The sequence below is a fragment of the Mastigoproctus giganteus genome, chromosome 4 (genome assembly GCF_048544385.1).
Source record: "Mastigoproctus giganteus isolate SK-2022 chromosome 4, ASM4854438v1, whole genome shotgun sequence".
Lineage (NCBI taxonomy): Eukaryota > Metazoa > Arthropoda > Arachnida > Uropygi > Thelyphonidae > Mastigoproctus > Mastigoproctus giganteus.
In genome coordinates this window covers 117,491,936-117,512,856 of record NC_143578.1, presented here as the reverse complement: position 1 = coordinate 117,512,856, position 20,921 = coordinate 117,491,936, and the positions used below count along the sequence as shown (strand labels likewise).

Sequence of the window (20,921 nt, the reverse complement as noted above, 5' to 3'; positions counted from 1 at the left end):
CTTCTTTAACCGGACCCGTCCTTTGTTCGGTAGCCCTGACACATCTACTTTCCATCAATCACATTTTGTTTTGGCATAGTTTTTACGACCGGATGCCCTTCCTGACGTCAACCCTCACCATTTATCCGGGCTAGGGATTTAAGCTGCCGATCTGCCAAGCCTTACGCAGCTATATAGAAGTGGTAGCTCTTATACAATGGTGATGTCGCAATTTAATAATTTTACGCAATTTATGCCGAATTTCTAATTCCACTGAACAAGCAGGTGGCACTGCTGTAGTTTTATCTCATGAAAATGGCCGGCTCGGTAGAATGACTGTGACCTTGAAAATAACAGTAATAAATAACTCAGCAACATGTGTGTATTTTTACATACAATTTGGTATCCTGAAAACTTCTACCGCAAAGCTATCAGGTAGCACAACTATTCTGCTAATAATTCCCAGTGACTGATTATAAAGAATTACAGAAATAGGGAAATACAAAAATTTAAATTAAAAGGGAAGAGTTTTAGACTAGCTTGTAGAATTTTTCTTTTAGCTAGTGAGCTGTTGATTATTGCAACAAGTTGCCTTTGCAGGTAGTTGAAGCTGACAGTTTGAAGAAATTCAAAGGTCAACTGGATAGTTACCTATGTGAGATGGAAGCACATGATTTGTATTTTCTTATCTTTTTTTTCCTTTGCCTGTGGAAAAACACAGGCATATTTGCATTATAATGCTAATACTAAAAAGACTGAAAATAAAATGGTCGCTTCTTATTCTATTAGAATAAGAAGCGACCTGGAGCGAGGGGTGTTGGGGGTTTCAGGGACGGATGGCAGTCATCCTGGAATAGTTGGGTATATGGGATGTGTTAGGGTAACAAGGAATAGGCATAGGAGCATGTATGCTTGCATGTATACCAATGCTAGAAGTATAGTAAATAAATTTGATGAATTTGAAGTGTTGGTCAAGACATCAAAGGCGGATATTGTTGGGATAGCAGAGACGTGGTGTCACAAAGATATAAGGAATGCAGAACTGGAATTTGGGGAGTACAATGTGTACAGAAAGGATAGACAGGACAGAAAGGGAGGAGGTGTTATGCTGTTAATTAAGAAAAACATAAAATCAAAAGAAGTGCATCCAGTTGATATAGATGGACAGTGCACTGTTGAGTCAGTTTGGTGTGACATAAGCACTGCAAAAGCAAAGATAAGAGTAGGAGTGTGTTATAGGCCTAATGACTCGAATGAGTACAATGAACAATTGTACAGAGAAATAGAGTGGGCCAGTAAATCAGAATGTCTTATAATGGGGGATTTTAACTTCCCAGATATTGACTGGAACTTGTGGGTTGGTCACTCACACACTAGTCAGACTTTTGTGGATTTATTGGATGATTGTTTTCTGCAGCAGCATGTTCGAGAGGCAACCAGAGAAAGTAATACTCTTGATCTGGTTATCAGCAGTGATCATTCGTGTATTAAGAATTTGCAGATAAAGGAACCACTAGGTGGCAGTGATCACAGTGTGCTGAAGTGGGATTTACTCAAAGAGGTAACTACCGTCAGGGGTAAAGGAAAGGGTTTTTGCTTCCGTAAAGGGGAGTACAGTGGTCTCAGACAGTTTTTAAATTCTGTACAGTGGGATCGACTGACGATGTTACAAACAGTAAATTCTAAGTGGGAAGCATTCAAGGAATTAATCGTGGAAGCTACTAGACATTTCATACCGATGAAGAAATATTGTTCAAGGTTTAGGCCTAAATGGTTATCAAATGAACTAATGAGACTCGTGACAGAGAAGAAAAATGCATGGGATGCATATAAATTATCAGGCGACGCAGAAGCCTGTAGCAGATATAAGCTAGTCTGTAATCAGGTCACAAAGGAGGTTCAGCAGGCAAAGGCGGATTACGAGAAATCTTTGGCAAAAGATGCTAAGAAAACCAGCAAGGATTTCTTTACTTATATAAACTCTAAAAGGAAGGGGCTGAATATGATTGGTCCACTTGACATCGATGGTTCGACTGTTGATGATCCTGCTCAGATAGCAAACAAACTGAATGAGTATTTTGCATCTACATTCACACGTGAGGAATCATTACAGTTTGAAAATGGAAGAAGGTTATCAAATTGTAGCAGTGTGCTTAATGATTTTGTAATAACTGAGAGCAAAGTGGAGGAGAAATTGTTGAAGTTAAACATAAGAAAGGCACCTGGGGCGGATGGGATCTATCCAGTTATATTAAAGGAGGCGGCAAAAAACCCTTAGCCATAATTATGAGAGCATCCTTGGATTCAGGGGAGGTTCCCCCGGACTGGAGATGTGCAAATGTATCCCCAATTCAGAAAGGAGGTTCGAAGGGTGACACGAATAATTACAGACCAGTTAGTTTAACTTCTGTTCCGGGTAAAATAATGGAGTCACTGGTTAAAGATGCATTGCAGGATCATCTAGACAAGACTGCAGCAATAATTCAGACACAGCATGGGTTTGTTAAGGGAAAGTCTTGTCTGACAAATTTGATTGGTTATTATGATGTGGTCACAAAGGAACTGGATGCAAAAAATAATTTTGATATCATATACTTGGATTTCAGGAAAGCTTTTGACACTGTTGCGCATGGAAGACTACTGTACAAATTGGAGCAGAATGGTATTAAGGGTAAGTTGCTACAATGGATAAAAGGATGGTTAAGTGGGAGAAGACAGAGGGTGGTAATCAATGGGTGCTGCTCTTCGTGGACTAATGTTATTAGTGGAGTCCCACAGGGTTCGGTGTTGGGTCCACTGTTGTTTTGTATATTTATCAATGATATTGATGAAGGTATATCAGGCTTAATGTCGAAGTTTGCAGATGACACGAAGGTTGGCAGGGTTGTTAATGACAGTAATGGCAGTGTGCTACTGCAACAGGATCTAGATAATTTGGGCAGATGGGCTAAGAAGTGGCAACTGAAGTTTAACCTTGACAAATGCAAAGTACTGCATATGGGTAGAAGTAACCCCAGAGAAACGTACCAACTGTGTGGTACTACACTTAAGGTGGTAGAAAATGAAAAAGACCTGGGAGTAATTGTGCAGTCAGATATGAAGTTTTCTGAGCAATGTAGACAGGCTGCTAGGGCAGGTCATGGGGTTTTGTCAATGATATATAGGAATTTTGCTAGCAGGGAAAAGGAGGTGATTGTCCCTCTGTATAAGGCAATGGTCAGGCCACGCCTTGAGTACTGCGTACAGGTCTGGAGGCCTCATTTTAGGAAGGATGTAGATTTGCTTGAGCGTGTACAGAGAAGAGCAACACGATTGGTGAGGGGAATGAAGGGATCCTCTTACCAAGAGAGGCTTAAGTTCTGCAAATTGCAGTGGCTGGAGACTAGGCACCTGCGCGGTGATCTGATTGAGGTCTATAAGGCCTTGAATGGGTTGAGCACGCTGAATTCTGATGGGATCCTCCCACTTGTTCAGAATACGAACCTACGGGGACATAAGTTCAAATTAAGAAAGGATAGATGTAGAATAGATGTGCGGAAATTTGCCTTTAGCCAGCGGGTGGTTAATTGCTGGAACAAACTTCCATCTGTCGTTGTGGAAGTTGATAGGTTAAATAAATTTAAGGAGGAACTGGACAGGCAATTGGAGGGTATGGTGTGATTTTTTTTTTTTTTTTGGCTGATGCTGCATAAGCTCCTACACTTGCTTTCTTGCATCAAGTGCCACTACTACTACTACTACTACTACTAAAGACTTAATTAACACTTAATTAAGAAAAAATTTCAACAGTTGACAGTGCATCATTTTCAATTTGAAATTTTTTGTGGTCAGGTTTCTAGCACTTCTTGGTGTCATTAAAGATAAAGAAAGAAATAAATGAAGCAATAAATATTTTGCTTTTATAGCTTTTATTCCGTGATCTACATTGCGTTTTATTTCATTGTATATTCCATATTTTATTTTATTATACAGAGAGTGTATCTTATTTTAATACCAATTTAATTTTATCTGGTTTTCATTATACTATTTTATTTTAATAAAAGTTTGTGACTGTTGGTGTAGTATCATTGCAGTTGTTATTATGAAATATAATTAGTCTTATTGTTGACATGATATTTATAAATGTGCATAAATATTTGTCTGTAGTTAAAAATTATAATTTGCCTAAATTCTTTTTTTTTTTTGTACTTTATTTAATTTAAAATTACTTTTATGAATGAAATATTTCCCTTATTTTACATAGCCAGTGAGAACAAATCAATGTTTTAGATACCTAGCAGTTTGCAGTGCTGAGAAAATTAAACATATTCTACTTGTCATATACAGCTTGGTTATAATTCAAGTGCATTGTCACTTCAGCTATCTGTAGGCTGAGGACTGTTAATGGTTGAAAGAAAATTTGAAATGGAAAGTGCAAAATAATTAAAAAAAAAAATTAATTTGAAAACTACTACGAGGGGGAAATTAATTAAGGGACCAATTAAATTTAAATGGACTGTGCAAAATAAGAAAATTCAAAGAAACTGGTGACTTGTCTGTATTTCGCCATCATGATTGCTGTTGCCAGGGCTACTGGTGCAGCAGGAAATCAACATTCATTTGTTAGCACTAACTGGCAGCTTAACATTTCATGGTCAGCTGTTTGATTTGTTATTTATTGGTCCCAAACAAGATCCATGTGGTGTAACAGCTAGCAAGAACTGATCCATAGAAATGTAATGACTTTTGCTTTGGTTTCGGACAAGAATGAGAGTGATAACATGTGGCCCATCTTGTGAACTGATGAGACTCCAGTTAAGCTTTAGTATGAATACCTGTAATTGTAAGGTGTGGAAGTTATTGTCTCTAGGTGTTATCAAAAAAAGTGCCTCTCCATAGTTCATTGGGTTTCTGTTTGGGGTAGGTTTATGGTGAATTACAATTATATCATTTTTATTTAGGTTCGAGCACATGGTCCAGAAATGCATTTGTGGTGTTGTGTTACTTCAGTATTCTCCATTATTTCTCAATCCCTCCCTGTCCTCTTCCTTCAGGAAGAAAGGAAGAGGAGAGGAGAGGGGAGTAGTAGTAGTGGCATGTGATGCAAGAAAGCAAGTATATGAGCTTATGCAGCATCAGCCAAAAAAAAAACACAGCATTCCATCCAAATGCCTGTCCAGTTCCTTCTCAAATTTATTCAACCTATCAACTTCCACAACGACAGATGGAAGTTTGTTCCAGCAATTAACCACCCGCTGGCTAAAGGCAGATTTCCGCACATCTATTCAACATCTGTCCTTTCTTAATTTGAATTTATGCCCCCTTAGGTTTGTAATCTGAACAAGTGGAAGGATCCCATCAGAATTCAGCGTGCTTAACCCATTCAAGGCCTTATACACCTCAATCAGATCACTGCACAGGTGCCTAGTCTCCAGCCACTGCAATTTGCAGAACTTAAGCCTCTCTTGGTAAGAGGATCCCTTCATTCCCCTCACCAATCTTGTTGCCTTTCTCTGTACACGCTCAAAAAAAAAATTACATCCTTCCTAAAATGAGGCCTCCAGACCTGTACGCAGTACTCAAGGCGTGGCTTGACCATTGCCTTGTACAGATGGACAATCACCTCCTTTTCCCTCTAGCAAAATTCCTATATATCATTGACAAAATCTCATGACCTGCCCTGGCAGCCTGTCTGCATTGCTCAGAAATAACTGTTTTTGTGGAGGTTTAGGTGGGCCAGCTGCTGTCATATTCAGTGATAATTTCCTGCCACATTTCCTCTATCTTCATGTCTCAGTCTTTTTGACTTTTGGTTATTGAGATATTTTAAGGATATGGTTTATCATGGACATATCCAATCTCTGGCTGATGTGAAAGAGTGCATCACTAGCCATGTTTCTAACACTTCCCTTGATGTGCTTCAGGTGACAGTTGACAATGCCATACTGCATTTCTGGCATATAGTGAACAACAGTCATCATATTAAAAATCTGTCTTCATACCTGATAATTCTTTCAGACAGTGCTGCTCTACCAGTAGCATGGTGCCAATGCTAGTTAATGGCAATTTTTGGAAATAGTATTTGTTTTGTGCTTTCCACTTTGGTATGTATAGGATAGTGTCCATTCCAAATTTCAACTTTCTGTCATTACATTAATAGTTTTCCACCTACTGTTAATTGAAGTGATTCCCTTTAATTATAACTATCGTATACTTGTATCATAATAGATTTGTATATGAATAAACATAACATTATGCCCCATTTTAGGATGGAAGAATAATTCTGTTTCATGTTTATGAAAACAGAATTGAATACAGAAGTGATGAAGATAACTAATATGAGATGCCAGAACCAAAAGATTTTAAAAAGACTTAATTGTTAATTTTCTGGTGTGTTCTTTTAATTTTTTAAAGGAACATATGAGAACATACTTTTTTGTTCCTTTAATTATTTTAATTTACTGTTATAATTCCTTTTCAGAAGTCTGATTTTAAAATAAAGTGAGAATTATTTCCTTATGAATATTTTTTACAGCATAAACTGTACTTGAATTTACATTTCTGTTGTGATTTGGATTGTGTATTTTAATTCAATTCAGCATATGTTAATTATTTCCTTTTATTTATTTAAATATTTCTTTAGTGGTAAGCCAATTTAGGACATTAATAATGTATTGTTTACTTCAGCTTCGGTGGAAGCATCCAATTTAGTCCGTATGAGAACTTCTTTAATGGGTCAATCAGCACCATCTCTCTCAGCTAATATAGTAAGTTATTTACAGAATATATTTTTTAACAAGATTTTGTTTTAAATTAATGAAAGCAGTTTCATACTAGTGAGTCATTTATAATTTTAATATAAGAATAATTCATATAAATATTATATTATATGAATAATACATTTATTCATATAAATGTATTATTCATATAATATTTCTTCAGATATGCATAGTTAAGAATTTAAGTTAAATGTGTTATTCCTGTACTGTCCCTCTTTTTTTTTTTTTTTTTTAATCAATTAAAGCAGACTACCAAACATTCCACAATTTAAGCATATGTAAATAGTGATTTAGGAGCAGAATGATGACTCCTCCAATAATGATGACTTAACTGCAGTTAATATAGTTATGTGGTACCAGGCTCATCAAGCAATAGCATTTCTCAAACTGTTTCAGTCACGAAACACATCATCTCACAACATATTCACTGAACACTTGCGAAACAAGTTTAGAGGGAGCCAAAGAACTGTTTGCTAATATTTTATTACATATGACTCACTGTGCATCAGGGGCATCTTTAATCCAACACATGTAAAGCCGAAATTCAAATAACTATCATTATACTTTTGTTATGAACTTTTATTAGTCGGTTCTTCTTTTTTCACTTCAGATTTTTGGGGAACAAAAGGCTGTGATTGTCCATCCTCATTTTGAAGTGTGACAATATTGTGTTCATTTTCATCGACCACAGTTGCACTACTAGAAGTACTTTGCTTCTTGTTTTAAAGTTCCTTTTTTCAACCACAAATCCATGGTCACATATTTTAATAATAAGATTTCAAAATACTAATAATTATCAAAAAAAAAAATTATACAAAGGAGTGAGTTTGGTTATAATATCACTTAGCTTCCTCCTCTCATTCAGCCCGTGTACTTTAGGCTAAATTGCATACAAATGCCATCACCACACTGCTACTTTTACATAATGTCATTACCTCTACTCATACTTCTCTATGCAAAAGCCTGCCAAAATAAAGTGTTCTGCAGTCTATTTGATTTTTAGTCTGTGCCAGTAATAACTGGAAAAAAATGTTAAAAAATATCATGATTCAAAAGTGGTGTACTCTACAAATTTGCAAAATTTATTTATTTTATTTTTTTTAATTATTAATTACGATTTTTTGTGGAACACTTATTCACATCTCACGGAACACTAGTGTTCTGCAGAACACAGTTTGGGAAATGCTGGAATAGACACATGACACATTGTTTGTTGATGATGTAGTTCAGTGTAGAAAGAGGTAGAATAGCAGACATGTTGCAATTTTTTGAAGTTAAATGATATCTGAAAATTTGGAAAAGAGCAAGATAAGATACTTTAACACATGGAAGTGGTTATGCAAGTGATTATAAAAATGAACTTGTGGAAATCATTGAGAAGGCATGAAGTGCTCATCTTTCTTTGGTATCATTTGGCAGGCCTTACTTTGAGTTTGGTTCCAGATTTTGAAGTGTGTGAGGACCAACTTTGCTTTGCTTTATTGTTCAGAGGACTGCTGCAGCAGATTTTAAATTTGTAACCTTTGATGTATACCAGTTCTAAACACATTTAACTTAAGGGATATTTTAAAAGCAGTCTCTCTGCTGTTTGGAAGTTGAACCAGGAGACTTAGGTAACATTTCTCTCATTGTTTGAATGAAATGATGCAATTGACGTCACTTCCTATTGCGTGGCTGTTAGATTTTAAATGATGCAAATGACGTTCCAAAATGGCGCTAACGATGCTAACTCAGTCACTAACATTTATTCGTTAGAGTAAATAGTTGATTCAGTACAGTAAGTTCACACTAAGATATGGAAATGACGTCAATTCCTAAATGACGCCAACTCGGTCACTAAAGTTGATTCGGTAGAGTAAGCAGCGGGTAGGTAATATTATACAAGAGTAAAATGCAGACTTTAATAAAATCTGCTTCTCAAGATTTTGATCAACATCAAGCTTCTAAGTAGCATAAGTAAGTAAGTTTCAATCAAACTGTTCAAAAATTTAACTGGTTTTAGTCTAGTGCCGCCATAGATGTTTTCACATAAAATAAAACACCTTTCATGCGTACAAGGGTACACACGCTGCTGTTTTTTTTTTTTTTAATGAAAACCCCAAATATGAGAGATATTAGAATCTGCAGTACTTAGTACCATGCACGGGTTGGAGGTTGAGAAGATGAAAGAAGATATTTGTTGACATTAAGACTTGAACTTCTGTAGATTAATTTTCAGGAAATACGTACAAAGGAAGATTGTTCCAGAAAACGGATTTTGAATGAATAAATGAGGAAGAAGAAAAGTTGGTTCTGTCAGTTTGAGGTTGTGCCACATATTCGAACTGATTTGAAAGAGAAAGTGGGAATTATAAAAGCCAGTTCAGAAGAATACTGCCCATGGAAGTAACTATAGAAAAGGCATGCAGCAGAAACAGAACATCTATTAGACAGAGAGTGGCGAGACTGTTAGAGATTAGTCATTAATTAATAACTGCCCTCTTTTGGATGGAATCTAGAAGCCTGAGAGATGTTTTGGGTGTGCTGTACCAGATGTGGGAACGATATGATATTCCGTGGTAGGGATTTGTACAGATTGAACAGCTGTTTGGAAGAAAAGTAACACTGAGAGCAAAAGAGAAAACCCAATTTTTTTAAATGCAGAGGAAGCAATGTTTGTAATGTGGTTATGCCAAGAGAAATTAGAAGTCGGGGTAATTCCCAATAGAGATATATGATCTTGCCTAGAAATCAGAGTGTCATTGAAGACAGGCATAGGAGTGGAAGAATAATTTTTGCGAGATTAATACAGGACTGAGTTTTAGGATTGAAATAACTAAGTTATCTTTGCCCCAGTGGAGAATTATCGAGATATCAGCATTTAAGGAATTGGTAGTTGATATTCGAGAAGTTGAAGCTGTTTGAGCAGGGCAGGGTTTCTCAAACTGGAAGGTGGAATGCAGTGTGCTATTATCAGCAAAACTATTAATAGGATCTCTGGTCAATGGAAGAAGATCATTAATATACAAGAGGAAAAGAGTAGGAGAAAGAACAACCTTGGGAACACCAGCATTAGTGGAGAAGTTAGAAGACAGAGAACAATCTACCATCACCTGTTGTGAGCAGTCAGAGAGAAAACTGGATACCCAATTACAAAAAAACAGTTGGGAAGCTTATTTAGAAAACCTTTTTTGCCAACATGATCAAAAGCTTTTGAAATATCAAGAGCAACTGCTTGAATTTCATCAAACTTTTCCATTGTATTTGTCTGTAGATGGGTAACACGAAATTATGACCAGTGGAAAGAGACTGACGAAATCCATGCAGGTGATCGCTGATCAGATAGAAGATAGTAAGAGTTGGCAGTTAATTGATATCTTATTACTTTATAAAGAGTAGAATTAATTTCAATGGGATGATAATTGGATGGCAGAGATTTTTCACCCTTTTTAGCAACTGGCTGGATATGAGCAATTTACAAGCAGAAAGAAAAATATCTTTGGAATAAGAAAGTGAAAAAAAAAGTGACACAGAACAGGAGTAAGGTCAGGCACACAGGTTTTGAGAACGTGGAGAAATACCATCAGCCCCCGGAACTTTCTTAGCATCAAGGTTCGTCAAATCCTTCTGACATCCTTTTGACGGAAGACCACAGGAGGCATTGACTGGAGTGTACTGGGAATGGTGGGAGGTGGTTTACCAAGATCATATGCCCCGAGCGCCAAGCGATATTAGTGACCACAGTGCCTTTTCGTAGTGATTATCTGGTACGATTTACTGTAAATACGTTTCTCCTGAGTTTCTTAAGTCCGTTAACTCTCGAGTATTGTAATTAAATAAATCTTTCAAATTATATAACCCAGAAAGGAAAATACCTTTCTTTAACCCCCTTTTTTATTTTTCGTTAATACTAACCTTCTCTTCACTTGGGTCACTAGGTGATACCACTCTTGCCTCCACGTGGCAGAGCTGGTAACCTGGGAGAAAAAGATGATCTCCCAGGGCCAAAAAGAGCACATCATGAGTAAATCAAACTCGGACTTATTTGGGCTGGCAGATGCACCCCAGACATCAAAAAAGAAAGATAGTTCTATTGCAGGAACTTCAAAACACCAGAAAACTGACTCTGAGATCCATTCTACTCCAACTTTTCTGATTATGCATTCAACTGGTGAAAATGCAGTTGGCAAACTCTTGCCATTTAGAGTACAAAAGGAATTAGAAAGTGGAGCTAGAGCTCCTAAGTCTGTAAAAAGGCTTAGGTCAGGAGATATTCTGATCGAGACCTGTAATGGTAAACACTCAGAGCGGCTCTTGAATATTAATCTCTTTGCTGGAATACCAGTTACTGAACACCCCCATAGATCTCTGACTGGGATTTAATAGATGTGTGTGAAGAGAAGATGCTTGAAGAACTTAAGGAGTTATGCAGGTCAAGAGACCTTTTCCACCAGAAAAGATGGAGTTCTGACTCCTACAAGCAATCTCATTTTGATCTTTAATACACCACATTTCCCAGCATCCATTAAGGCTGGATATCTGGTCTGTAATGTCAGACCATATATTCCAAACCTACTACAGTGTTTCCGATGTCGGAAGTACGAACATTCCCAGACAGCTTGCCGGGGAACCCCTGCTTGTGCAAAGTGCGGGTCACTGCAAAGCCTGTACTGCACCCCGACCAATATGCCTGAACTACAAAAAAGATCATCCCGCTAGAACATGTGATCGCTGGAAAACTGAGAAACTTATTCAGAAATATAAAACCAATCATAATGTGTCCTATCAAGAAGCAAAGTGAATCATCTCACCACCAACCCTTGCAAATAGATCTATGTATGCCCAAATCACCAAAAAGTTAATTCCAATCAACTGCATCACAAACTGAACTAACAGTAACCCCAAAAGAGTCTTTCTCGAACTATGTAAAATCACTGTACAGTGCAACTCAAACTCAGGCAGTCATTATGCCAATTTCTATACCAATTGAAAATCTCCACTCCCCAGACCAAGGATGCAAAAGAAAACAGATCGTAACTTCTGGTCACCAACAAGAAATGGATACTAAGGAAATACCCACAGATGACCCCATCCTACACATTTTTGTTGAAGAAGACATGGAAACAGAAAGGCCTTACTTTCCAAAGAAAGATAAAAACAAGAGTGAAAAACAGAGAACCTCAGCACCACGAAAACGCTCGGAAAGTCTAACAAGAAATAAACAATGAACAGAATAATTCAGTGGAATTGTCGTGGTTTCCAATATTAATGACCTGTATACGACCTTACCTCTAAATACACACCATGTCTCTGCCTCCAAGAGACTTATTTCAAATCGCAAGACACACCAAAACTGTCTCATTACAATATCTTTAGAAAAGATAGAACCAATCAAAATACTGCACATGGTGGTGTAGCTGTTATAACAAATCCACATGTTCCTGTCAAACAGGTCTTACTGAACTCTCCCCTCAAGGCAATAGCAGTCCATGTAGCTGCTAACATCTGTATTACAATCTGCTCCTTATATATTCCACCAAGCTTTTCCATCCAACAAAATGATCTAAACAACTTCATAGCTCGAACTCCACACACCTTTACTCATTCTAAGAGACTTAAATGGTCATCACACACTATGGGGTAACAACAATATCGATCAAAGAGGAAAACTAATTGAAAAATGTTTAGACGATAACAACCTTCTTCTAAATGATGGGTCACCTACTTATATTCACCTTCCTTCCGAAATATATACTGCAATAGACTTGTCTATCTGTTCAGCAACTTTGTATCCTACTCTAAAGTGGATTATAAACAATGATCCACTGCTAGAGATCATTTTCCCATTACAATTGAATTACCGAATAAGTCCTCTTATCATCTTACTAGAATTCTACAGTGGACTCTGAAATTATCCAAAAATCCCCAACCAGGGAAGGCCGAGTATGTCATAAACTATATTACATGCAGCAGGAAAAGTTATACCAAAATTCTCAAAATTACTTGAACACCCAAAAATCTGGTGGAGTGATGAATGCTGTGCAGCAAAAAAAGACCAAAATAAAGCTTGGAATACTTTTTTGGCACAATCCAACTATAGCTAATCTCATTCAGTTTAAATGTGCTAGAGCAAGAGCGAGTATGTTAGACACAGTAATAAAAAGGCCGCTTGGATTAGCTTCACTTCAACCATCAATCAAGCAACTCTCACACATAAAATCTGTAAAACAATCAGGAAAATGAGTGGTAACTATCAGACGACACCTCTGCCTATTATGGAATGGAGAGGGCAGAACATTGCTGACCCTACCGAAATTGCCAATATACTAGGGGAAACTTTTGCCAAAACATCAACAGAAAGTTACATACTAGCCTTCAGAAGATTCAAAGCAAATTCAGAAAAACAAAAGTTAAACTTTTCTTCAAAAGCAGAAGAACAATATAACTTACCATTTACTATCCACGAACTACATAGAGCCTTGTCAACATCTAGGCGTAGTGCTGTAGGACTAGATAATATCCATTATTTGATGGTACAGGAACTAAGTGCTGCATCATTGCACTTCTTGATCGGTTCAGTAGACTCTACCTGGAAGATACATTCCCTAAACAATGGCATTCTGCTACAGTCCTTGCCTTCCTTAAACCAGGTAAAGATCCAACAAATTCCACTTATTATAGACTTATCGCCTTGACCAGTTGCCTTTGCAAAAGTCTTGAAAAGATGGTGAACTGTTGACTGATATGGTACCTTGAAAATTTCAATCTCTTACATTCTGCACAATTTGGCATTTGACAAAACAGATCAACACTAGATATATACTAGTAAGACTAGAGAATTCCATTCGGAATGCATTCCTGAGATCAGAACACCATGTAATGGTTTGCTTTGACATCAGTAAGGCCTATGATTCCACATGGAAGTATACTCCGCGAATTAGATCGCCATGGACTTCGGGGTCCATTTCCCGATTTAAAACTTTGCTGTTCCAACTAATTTTTCAAGAAGGAGTTCCCCAGGGCTCTACTCGGTGCTACACACTTTATAATTGCAGTAAACACCGTTGCTGAACAACTTCCAAACACTATCGATAATGCACTGTTTGTAGATGACCTTAGTATTTCTTGTCATGCGAAAAACATGAATACTGTTGAGAGACAGTTACAAGGAGCAATAAATAAGATCAATATATGGGCACACACCAATGGTTTTCAACTTTGTCCTCAAAAAAACGTTGTGCATCCATTTTTGCTGACAACATAAACTGCACCCACATCCAGAACTACAACTGAATGGACAAACAATAGCAGTTCAACCCAGAAAATGATTCTTAGCCGACCAGGCTAGCCTGGTGGGTAAAATGCCTGCCTGACAACCCAGAGGTCGCAGGTTCGAATCCTGGCTCGGGCTTGGATCAAAAGTACTGCAAAAACCTTGGGAGGTGCATTATGGCCACAGAAGCCGATGCGCCAACAACTACAAAAAAAAAAAAAAATTCTTTGGAATCACCCTAGATCATAAACTTACCTTCCTGGAACATATTAAAAGACTAAGAACATCCTGCCAACAAAAACTAAATATCATGCGGGTTCTCTCAGCAACAAAGTGGGGAGCTGATCGCCTTACCTTATTACGGCTATACAGATCTTTAATAAGATCAAAACCTGACTATGGAGCACCAGTGTATAGCTCAGCAAGGCCTAGTGTTCTTCGCTGGCTTGATCTTCTCCATCATAGTGCAATATCCATTGCTCTAGGAGCATATCATGTCTCCAATACATAGTCTATACGCGAAGCTCACAACCCCCCCCCCCTCTCTATCAGAAGGCAACAACTTATATTATGCTATGTATATAAAATTAGATCTATGTCTGAACACCCAAATTGGGAATTACTTTTCACCCCCTTCCCCCCTCCTCCCAACACAGCAGGTTATACCATAACCAACCTACTACTAACCGACCGTTTGGCACAAGAATAAGACATCTTCTAGAAGAACGTAATCTGAGTTTTGATAATATCGCAAATACCCCTCAGCTACTCCTTGCTCCGTGGAGCATTACTCTATCTTCATGTGATAAATACCTTCATAAATGGGATAAATCTGCTCTACATGAAGAAAATTTCTTGCAACTGTACCATGCAGTAGTGGAGCAGTTTCCATACTTCGTTGTAATTCATACAGCTGGATCAAAGAATGATGCCCACGTTGGAATCGCCGCAGTTCTTCCAAACATAACATTCGCCTACCAACTGCCACATGAGTTCAATATATTTTCTGCTGAACTAATGGCAATTCAGGTTGTACTGCAACATATCGAGTCCTCCAATATTGAAAACAGTATAATTTTCTCTGATTCTCTAAGTGCACTTCAAGCCCTGGAAAACACTGTGAACATCACCTACCCACCCACCCAGTCATGAAAGAAATAACAAACTCTTTATATACGTTATCTGAGCTTGGAAGAACTATACACTTCTGTTGGGTCCCAGGACATATGACAATTCCGCAAAAGCGGCTGACTTACCACCCGATGACCAGTGGAGATTTCCACATTAAGATTATAGACGAATAATATAGGAAAAATGCATGTACCAGTGGCAATTAACATGGCAAAACCAACTTAAAAATAAGCTTCGAAGTATCAAGCCAAATCTTGAGCAATGGCCTTCAAGCTTCAGTCTGATTCGACAACAGGAGGTAATACTAACTCATCTGCGAGTAGGTCACACTAATATTACTCATGGTTATCTTTTAAGAGGGGAGATTTATCCTCAGTGTGATCACTGTAAAACAGTGCTTTCAGTGAAGCACATCCTTGTGGAATGCACAAAATTTGCAATAGAATGCCAGAATCTCTTCACTCCAGCCACAACAGAAGATCCACTATTGCTTACTTCACTTTTGGGTAATAAAACAAATGTCTCAAAGATTTCCCTTTCTCAAAGAGATCAATGTATACCACCTCCTTTAGCTAGTCAAAAACCAGTTTTCTGACTCTCGATCCGTAAAGAAATAGCATACATACTATTATATGTACGGCGTACTACGGCTATAGACACCCATGCACCTAAAAAATTTTCAAACAAACCAAGATCATTAATACATGAGTTGGAAGCAAAATAGGATGCTAGCACATCAGCTTTATCCTTGGCTAAAGTGGCAATAGAAATATCTGGTTGTAACAGAGTAGGGAACAGAAATGGGCAAAAGTTGTGGCCAATAACTTTGGCAAGAGACAGAATGCTCATCAGTCATTTGAATAAGAGGCAAGCTTTGGTGTAGGCAGAAAATAAAACCGAAGATTCGGAAAAGAGCCAATTACAATATTAGCATTAGCCTTAGTAGTGGCATATGATGTAAGAAAGCAAGCTTATACAGCATCAGCCAAAATAAAATCCTTCCCATTCACAACTCTCCATCTGCTCCAAAAGTTTGTCCAGTTCTTCCTTGAATTTATTTAATCTATCAATTTCCACAATGACAGATGGAATCTTTTTCCAGCAATCAACCATTGGCTGGATAAAGGCAATTTCTGAATATCTGTTATGCAATTGTCGTTCCTCAATTTGAATCTATGCCCCCTCAAGTGCGTAATCTGAGGAAGAATCCCATCAGCATTGAGCTTTCTCAAAGCATTTAAAGCCTTAAATGCCTCAATTAGATCACTTCACAGGTGCCTGGTGTCCAGATGGTGCAACTTGCAGAACAAAAGTGGTGCTCTTGGTAAGAGCACCACTTTTGTTCCTCTCATCAGTTTCGTTACCTTCCTGCATACCTGTTCCAGCAGGTCTATATCCTTCCTAAACTGAGACCTCCAGACCTGTATGCAGTACTCAAGATGTGGCCTGACCGTTGCCTTATACAAAGGGATAATCGCTTCCTTATCCCTGCTAGCAAAGTTCCTGTATATCATTGACAAGATCCCATGAGCTGCTCTGGAGACTGTCTGCACTTCTCTGAAAACCATACCTGGCTGCACAATTACCCCCAGATCTTTTTCTTCTCCACAACCCTGAGTGTAGTACTGCACAGTTGGTACATTACTCTGGAGTTACTGCTACTCATATGCAGTACCTTACATCTGTTAATATTAAAATTCAGTTGCCACCTCTCAGCTCATCTGCCCAACTTTTGTAGATCGTGTTGCAGTCACATACTGTCGTCATTGTCATTAACAACCCTACCAACCTTTGTTATCATCTGCAAACTTGGATATTAAGCCTGTTATACCTTCATCAGTATCATTGATAAATATAGAAAACAAGAATTGTGGCAACTCTAAACCCTGGGGGGGGGGGGGGCTCCACTAATAACATTATTACACAGCAAGCAGTGTCTGTTGATTACCACTCTATATCTCTTCCTGCTCAACCATTCTTTTATCCATAGCAGTATCTTTACCTTAATACTATACTGCTCCAATCTGTACAGCAGCCTTCTATGTGTAACTGTATCAAAAGATTTACTGAAATCCAAGTACAGGCAACTCCCGTATAACCTGGTACTTCTACAACATGGTATCGCTCTAACACGATTCTCTAACATGGTTAGAGAATTGTGGCAGACCTCACATAACGTGGTATTTTTGAGATTTGTGTGTGAGAAACTCTGCTACAGTAGACCTTTAGAATAATGGCACCTTCGCGGATTCGAGGTGCTGTTATTTTGGATTTTTCTGTTATCCGGAAAGTTTTATTTTTAATATACTTAATGCAGAAATAATGAGGCTAAATAAGAAATAGAGAGATTTAGAATGCAGTTTTATTAACTGCACATAAAAAACAAACTTGTGACGATCTAATATTATATTCTGCCATTAATACACTACTACTTCCTGCATACCTGTTCCAGCAGGTCTATATCCTTACGCCCCGTTCTATTTTCTTTATTTATCAAGTTTGTCACTAAGCTTTAATGTGGTTCTTCTTTTCTTCTCTGTATGAGGTTTATTAACTTTAGGGTACATAGTGAGAGGTTTTTAATTTAAAATAAATGTAAAACAGCTGTATAATCCATGATATCAGAACTGAATTCACTTTCAAAATGGCGAACGTGAACAAATACAGTAATCACTTGATTTGCCGTTTTCTTTTTTCTGCACTGCAAGACATCTGTGCTGTATGTAAACATCAGATCTCAAAGTGCTGTTAGCTCGAATGTTCCGTTATTTGGGGTGCCATTATTTCGACAGTCTACTGTATTATGTTGGATGTAATTTTTCAACATTTCCATCCTTTTTTTGTGAATTCTCGCCTTTGACTCTCTAGTCATTATGCAAAAAAAAAAAAAAAAAAAATATTGGGAAATCCCTGTATTTTATTTTGTTGGGAAATTGCTGTGTTAGGTTCTTTGCTATTGAACTTGTGCTTGTTTGAGATCATAAAAAATTTACTTCAAAGCATGCAGTTTGTGACTTTTAAGGTTTTTGTAAGGTTATTTTTATTTGATTGTTTATAAATTTAATGAAGCAACAATCCAGACCATAAAGAAAAATGAACAGAAAGTTAGAATTGCTGTTGCTGCAGGATCTTTCATTTCTGCAAATATGACACTTATCCCTCAGTGCCAATAATTGAGAAAATGGGAAAAGCACTCAGTATCTGGATTGACAATAGAAGTAAAAAAAAGGATCTCATTAGATGGATATGTAATTAAACAAAAGATGCTAAAGGTTTATAACCATTAAAAGAAAATGGAGAATCTCCTGTTAACCCAGAGTTTGTTGCCAGTAAAGGTTGGTTTGAACAATTTAATACCTGCTTCTCATTACATGACATAAGAATTCAAGGGGAAAGTGCATTGGCTTATAATGAAGCTGCCAAGAAGTATGCAGAGGAATTTCAACAAATTATTGAAGAGCATATCTACACACCACAAGTTTTCACTGCCAGTGAGACAGGTCTTTGGTGCAAAAAAAAATGCCGAACAGAACATTTATTTCAAAAAGAGAGAACACTTCACCAGGTTTTAAGGCACCAAAAGATCGTATAACGTTACTTATGTGCAGTAACACATCAGGAAAGTATAAAACCTATGCTAGTTTATAGATCCTCTAATCCTTGTGCAATGAAAGGCGTAAATAAAAACGTGTTACCGGTATATTGGAAAGCAAATAAAAAAGCTTGGGTGACTGCTGATTTATTTCTAGGATGATTTTTAAATTGTATTCTGCCAGCTGTGGAAAACTATTTAAAGAAGAAAAATCTAGATTTCAAAGTTTTATTACTATCGGATAATGCGCCAGACCATCTAAACTTTGAAGTATAATACAACTTCTTTAATTGAGCCATTGGATCAGGGCATTATATCTACCTTTAAAACTCATTATATATCAGAAAATTGTTACAGTAAATTTTGGAAAAAATTATTCTGAATCTATTGAAGTGATGGAGGCAAGGAAACATTTTTTTTAATTGTGGATTGTGTCAGAATCATAGCTTTATCTCTCAAAGAAGTAAAACAATCAATGTTAAATGCATGTTGAAAAATGTATGGCCAGAGTCAGTTCATTCAGGAAATATAGTCGAACCAGCAGAAAATGGAAATGGTGCAATAGTAGAACTTGCTAAGTCGGTAGGAGGGGAAGATTTTGATGATATGACTACTGAAGACTTTCAAGAATTACTGGTAGAAAAAGAGGCTGGCGAAGCAGATTTGGTGGAAATGGCATTGGAGGTAAACAAAACTAAATCAATTTAGAGGATGATAGCGCGGATGAAAATTCTGAAGTTCAAGTTTTATATAGGTATAAACCTAGCTGAGAAATAAGAATCTTAATTTTTGAATGCAGATCCTTCGACTAAAAGGAGCACAAAGTTCAAAAGGAGCTTCAAAAATGCTTAGCTTCATACCATGAAATTTATAAAGATCTCTCAAACAAAAGCAAACAAACCCAGAATAATTTTTTTTTTAAAGAGCAGAAGATACATGAAACCTAGATGCTGCAAAAGAAAGTTCAGAAGGTGAAGATATTTTGCAACACAGAAAACATTCTCATTTGATTGTGCTTAGCAGTGATGAAGAGGAAGAAAATTAAATGAAGGTACATTATCTGACACGTTTGTAACACGTTTGTTCAGTTATTACTATTTTTAATGAAAATTAAGTTCATACCAATAGTTATTAAAAAATGGTGTGGTGTATTTTTGTTAGCTTTTGGAACATAAACCCCCATTTTGTACTGGTTCTTAGTCCCCTATAACACGGTTTCGCACTACAAAAGATTTTATAGGAACCTAACTACCGTGATATACTTGAGTGTTCCTCTCCTCTATATGAATATCAAAATTATTTTTTGCATCCAGTTCCTTTGTGACCATATCATGGTATCCATTCAAATTAGTCGGGCAAGATTTCCTATTAACAAACCCATGCAGTGTCTGCACTATAGTTGCAGTCTTGTCTAGATGATTCTGCATTGCTTCTTTAACCAGTGATGCCATTACTTTCCCCAGAAGAAGTTAAAATAAAGGCGCTGTAATGATTTGTGTCACCCTTTGATCTCCCCCTTCTGAATCAGGGATACATTTGTACTTCTCCGGTCCGTGGGACCTCCTCTGAATCCAAGAATGCTCCCATAATTATGGCTAAGGGTTTGCTTACTTCCTTTGCTGCCTTCCTTAATGTAACTGGATAGATCCCATCCACTCCAGGTGCCTTTCTTATGTTTAACTTCAACAGTTTCTCCTCCATTTTCCTCTCAGTTATTACAAAGTCATTTAGCTCCCTATTAGAGTTGGTTAAATGTCTGGCCTCCACTTCTCTACAGAATTCTTTGTGTGAATATAGATGCAAAATATTCATTCAGTTTTTCAGCTACCTGAGCAGAATCATCAACAGTCGAACCATAGATATGAAGTGGACAAATCTGATTCATCCCCTTCTTTTTAGAATTTACATAAGTAAAGAAGTTTTTGCTTTTTTTCTTTGCATCCTTTGCCAAATATTTCTTGTAATCTGCCATACCTGTGAAGTCTTGCATAAATTGTGAGAGAAGTTGTTGCATAAATTGTGGGAGAAAGTTGCACTATACTCCATTCAAACAATTCACTGACACTTCCTCCCATGTTGCATTGATGTTATAGATGCCCTTCAAAATTTTGAACGAGCACCAATAATCCTTGATAGTTTTGTCTAACCTGTCCAAAACTCAAACCATTTCCATGAAGGTTTGGTGGAGGTAATAGGCTTTACAGGTTGC

At 37.3% G+C, this 20,921-nt stretch overlaps 1 protein-coding gene across 5 annotated transcripts in view; it reads left to right on the top strand.

Annotated features, from left to right (window-relative positions):
• Positions 1-20,921, top strand: part of LOC150087015 (microtubule-associated serine/threonine-protein kinase 3-like) — a 912,052-nt gene that overhangs the window by 117,453 nt on the left and 773,678 nt on the right. For all 5 annotated transcript variants that reach the window (XM_090372902.1, XM_090372903.1, XM_090372904.1 and 2 more), the window contains one exon: positions 6,646-6,725. In XM_090372902.1, the coding sequence (XP_090229028.1) occupies positions 6,646-6,725 (80 nt within the window). The remainder of the gene's footprint in view (positions 1-6,645; positions 6,726-20,921) is intronic.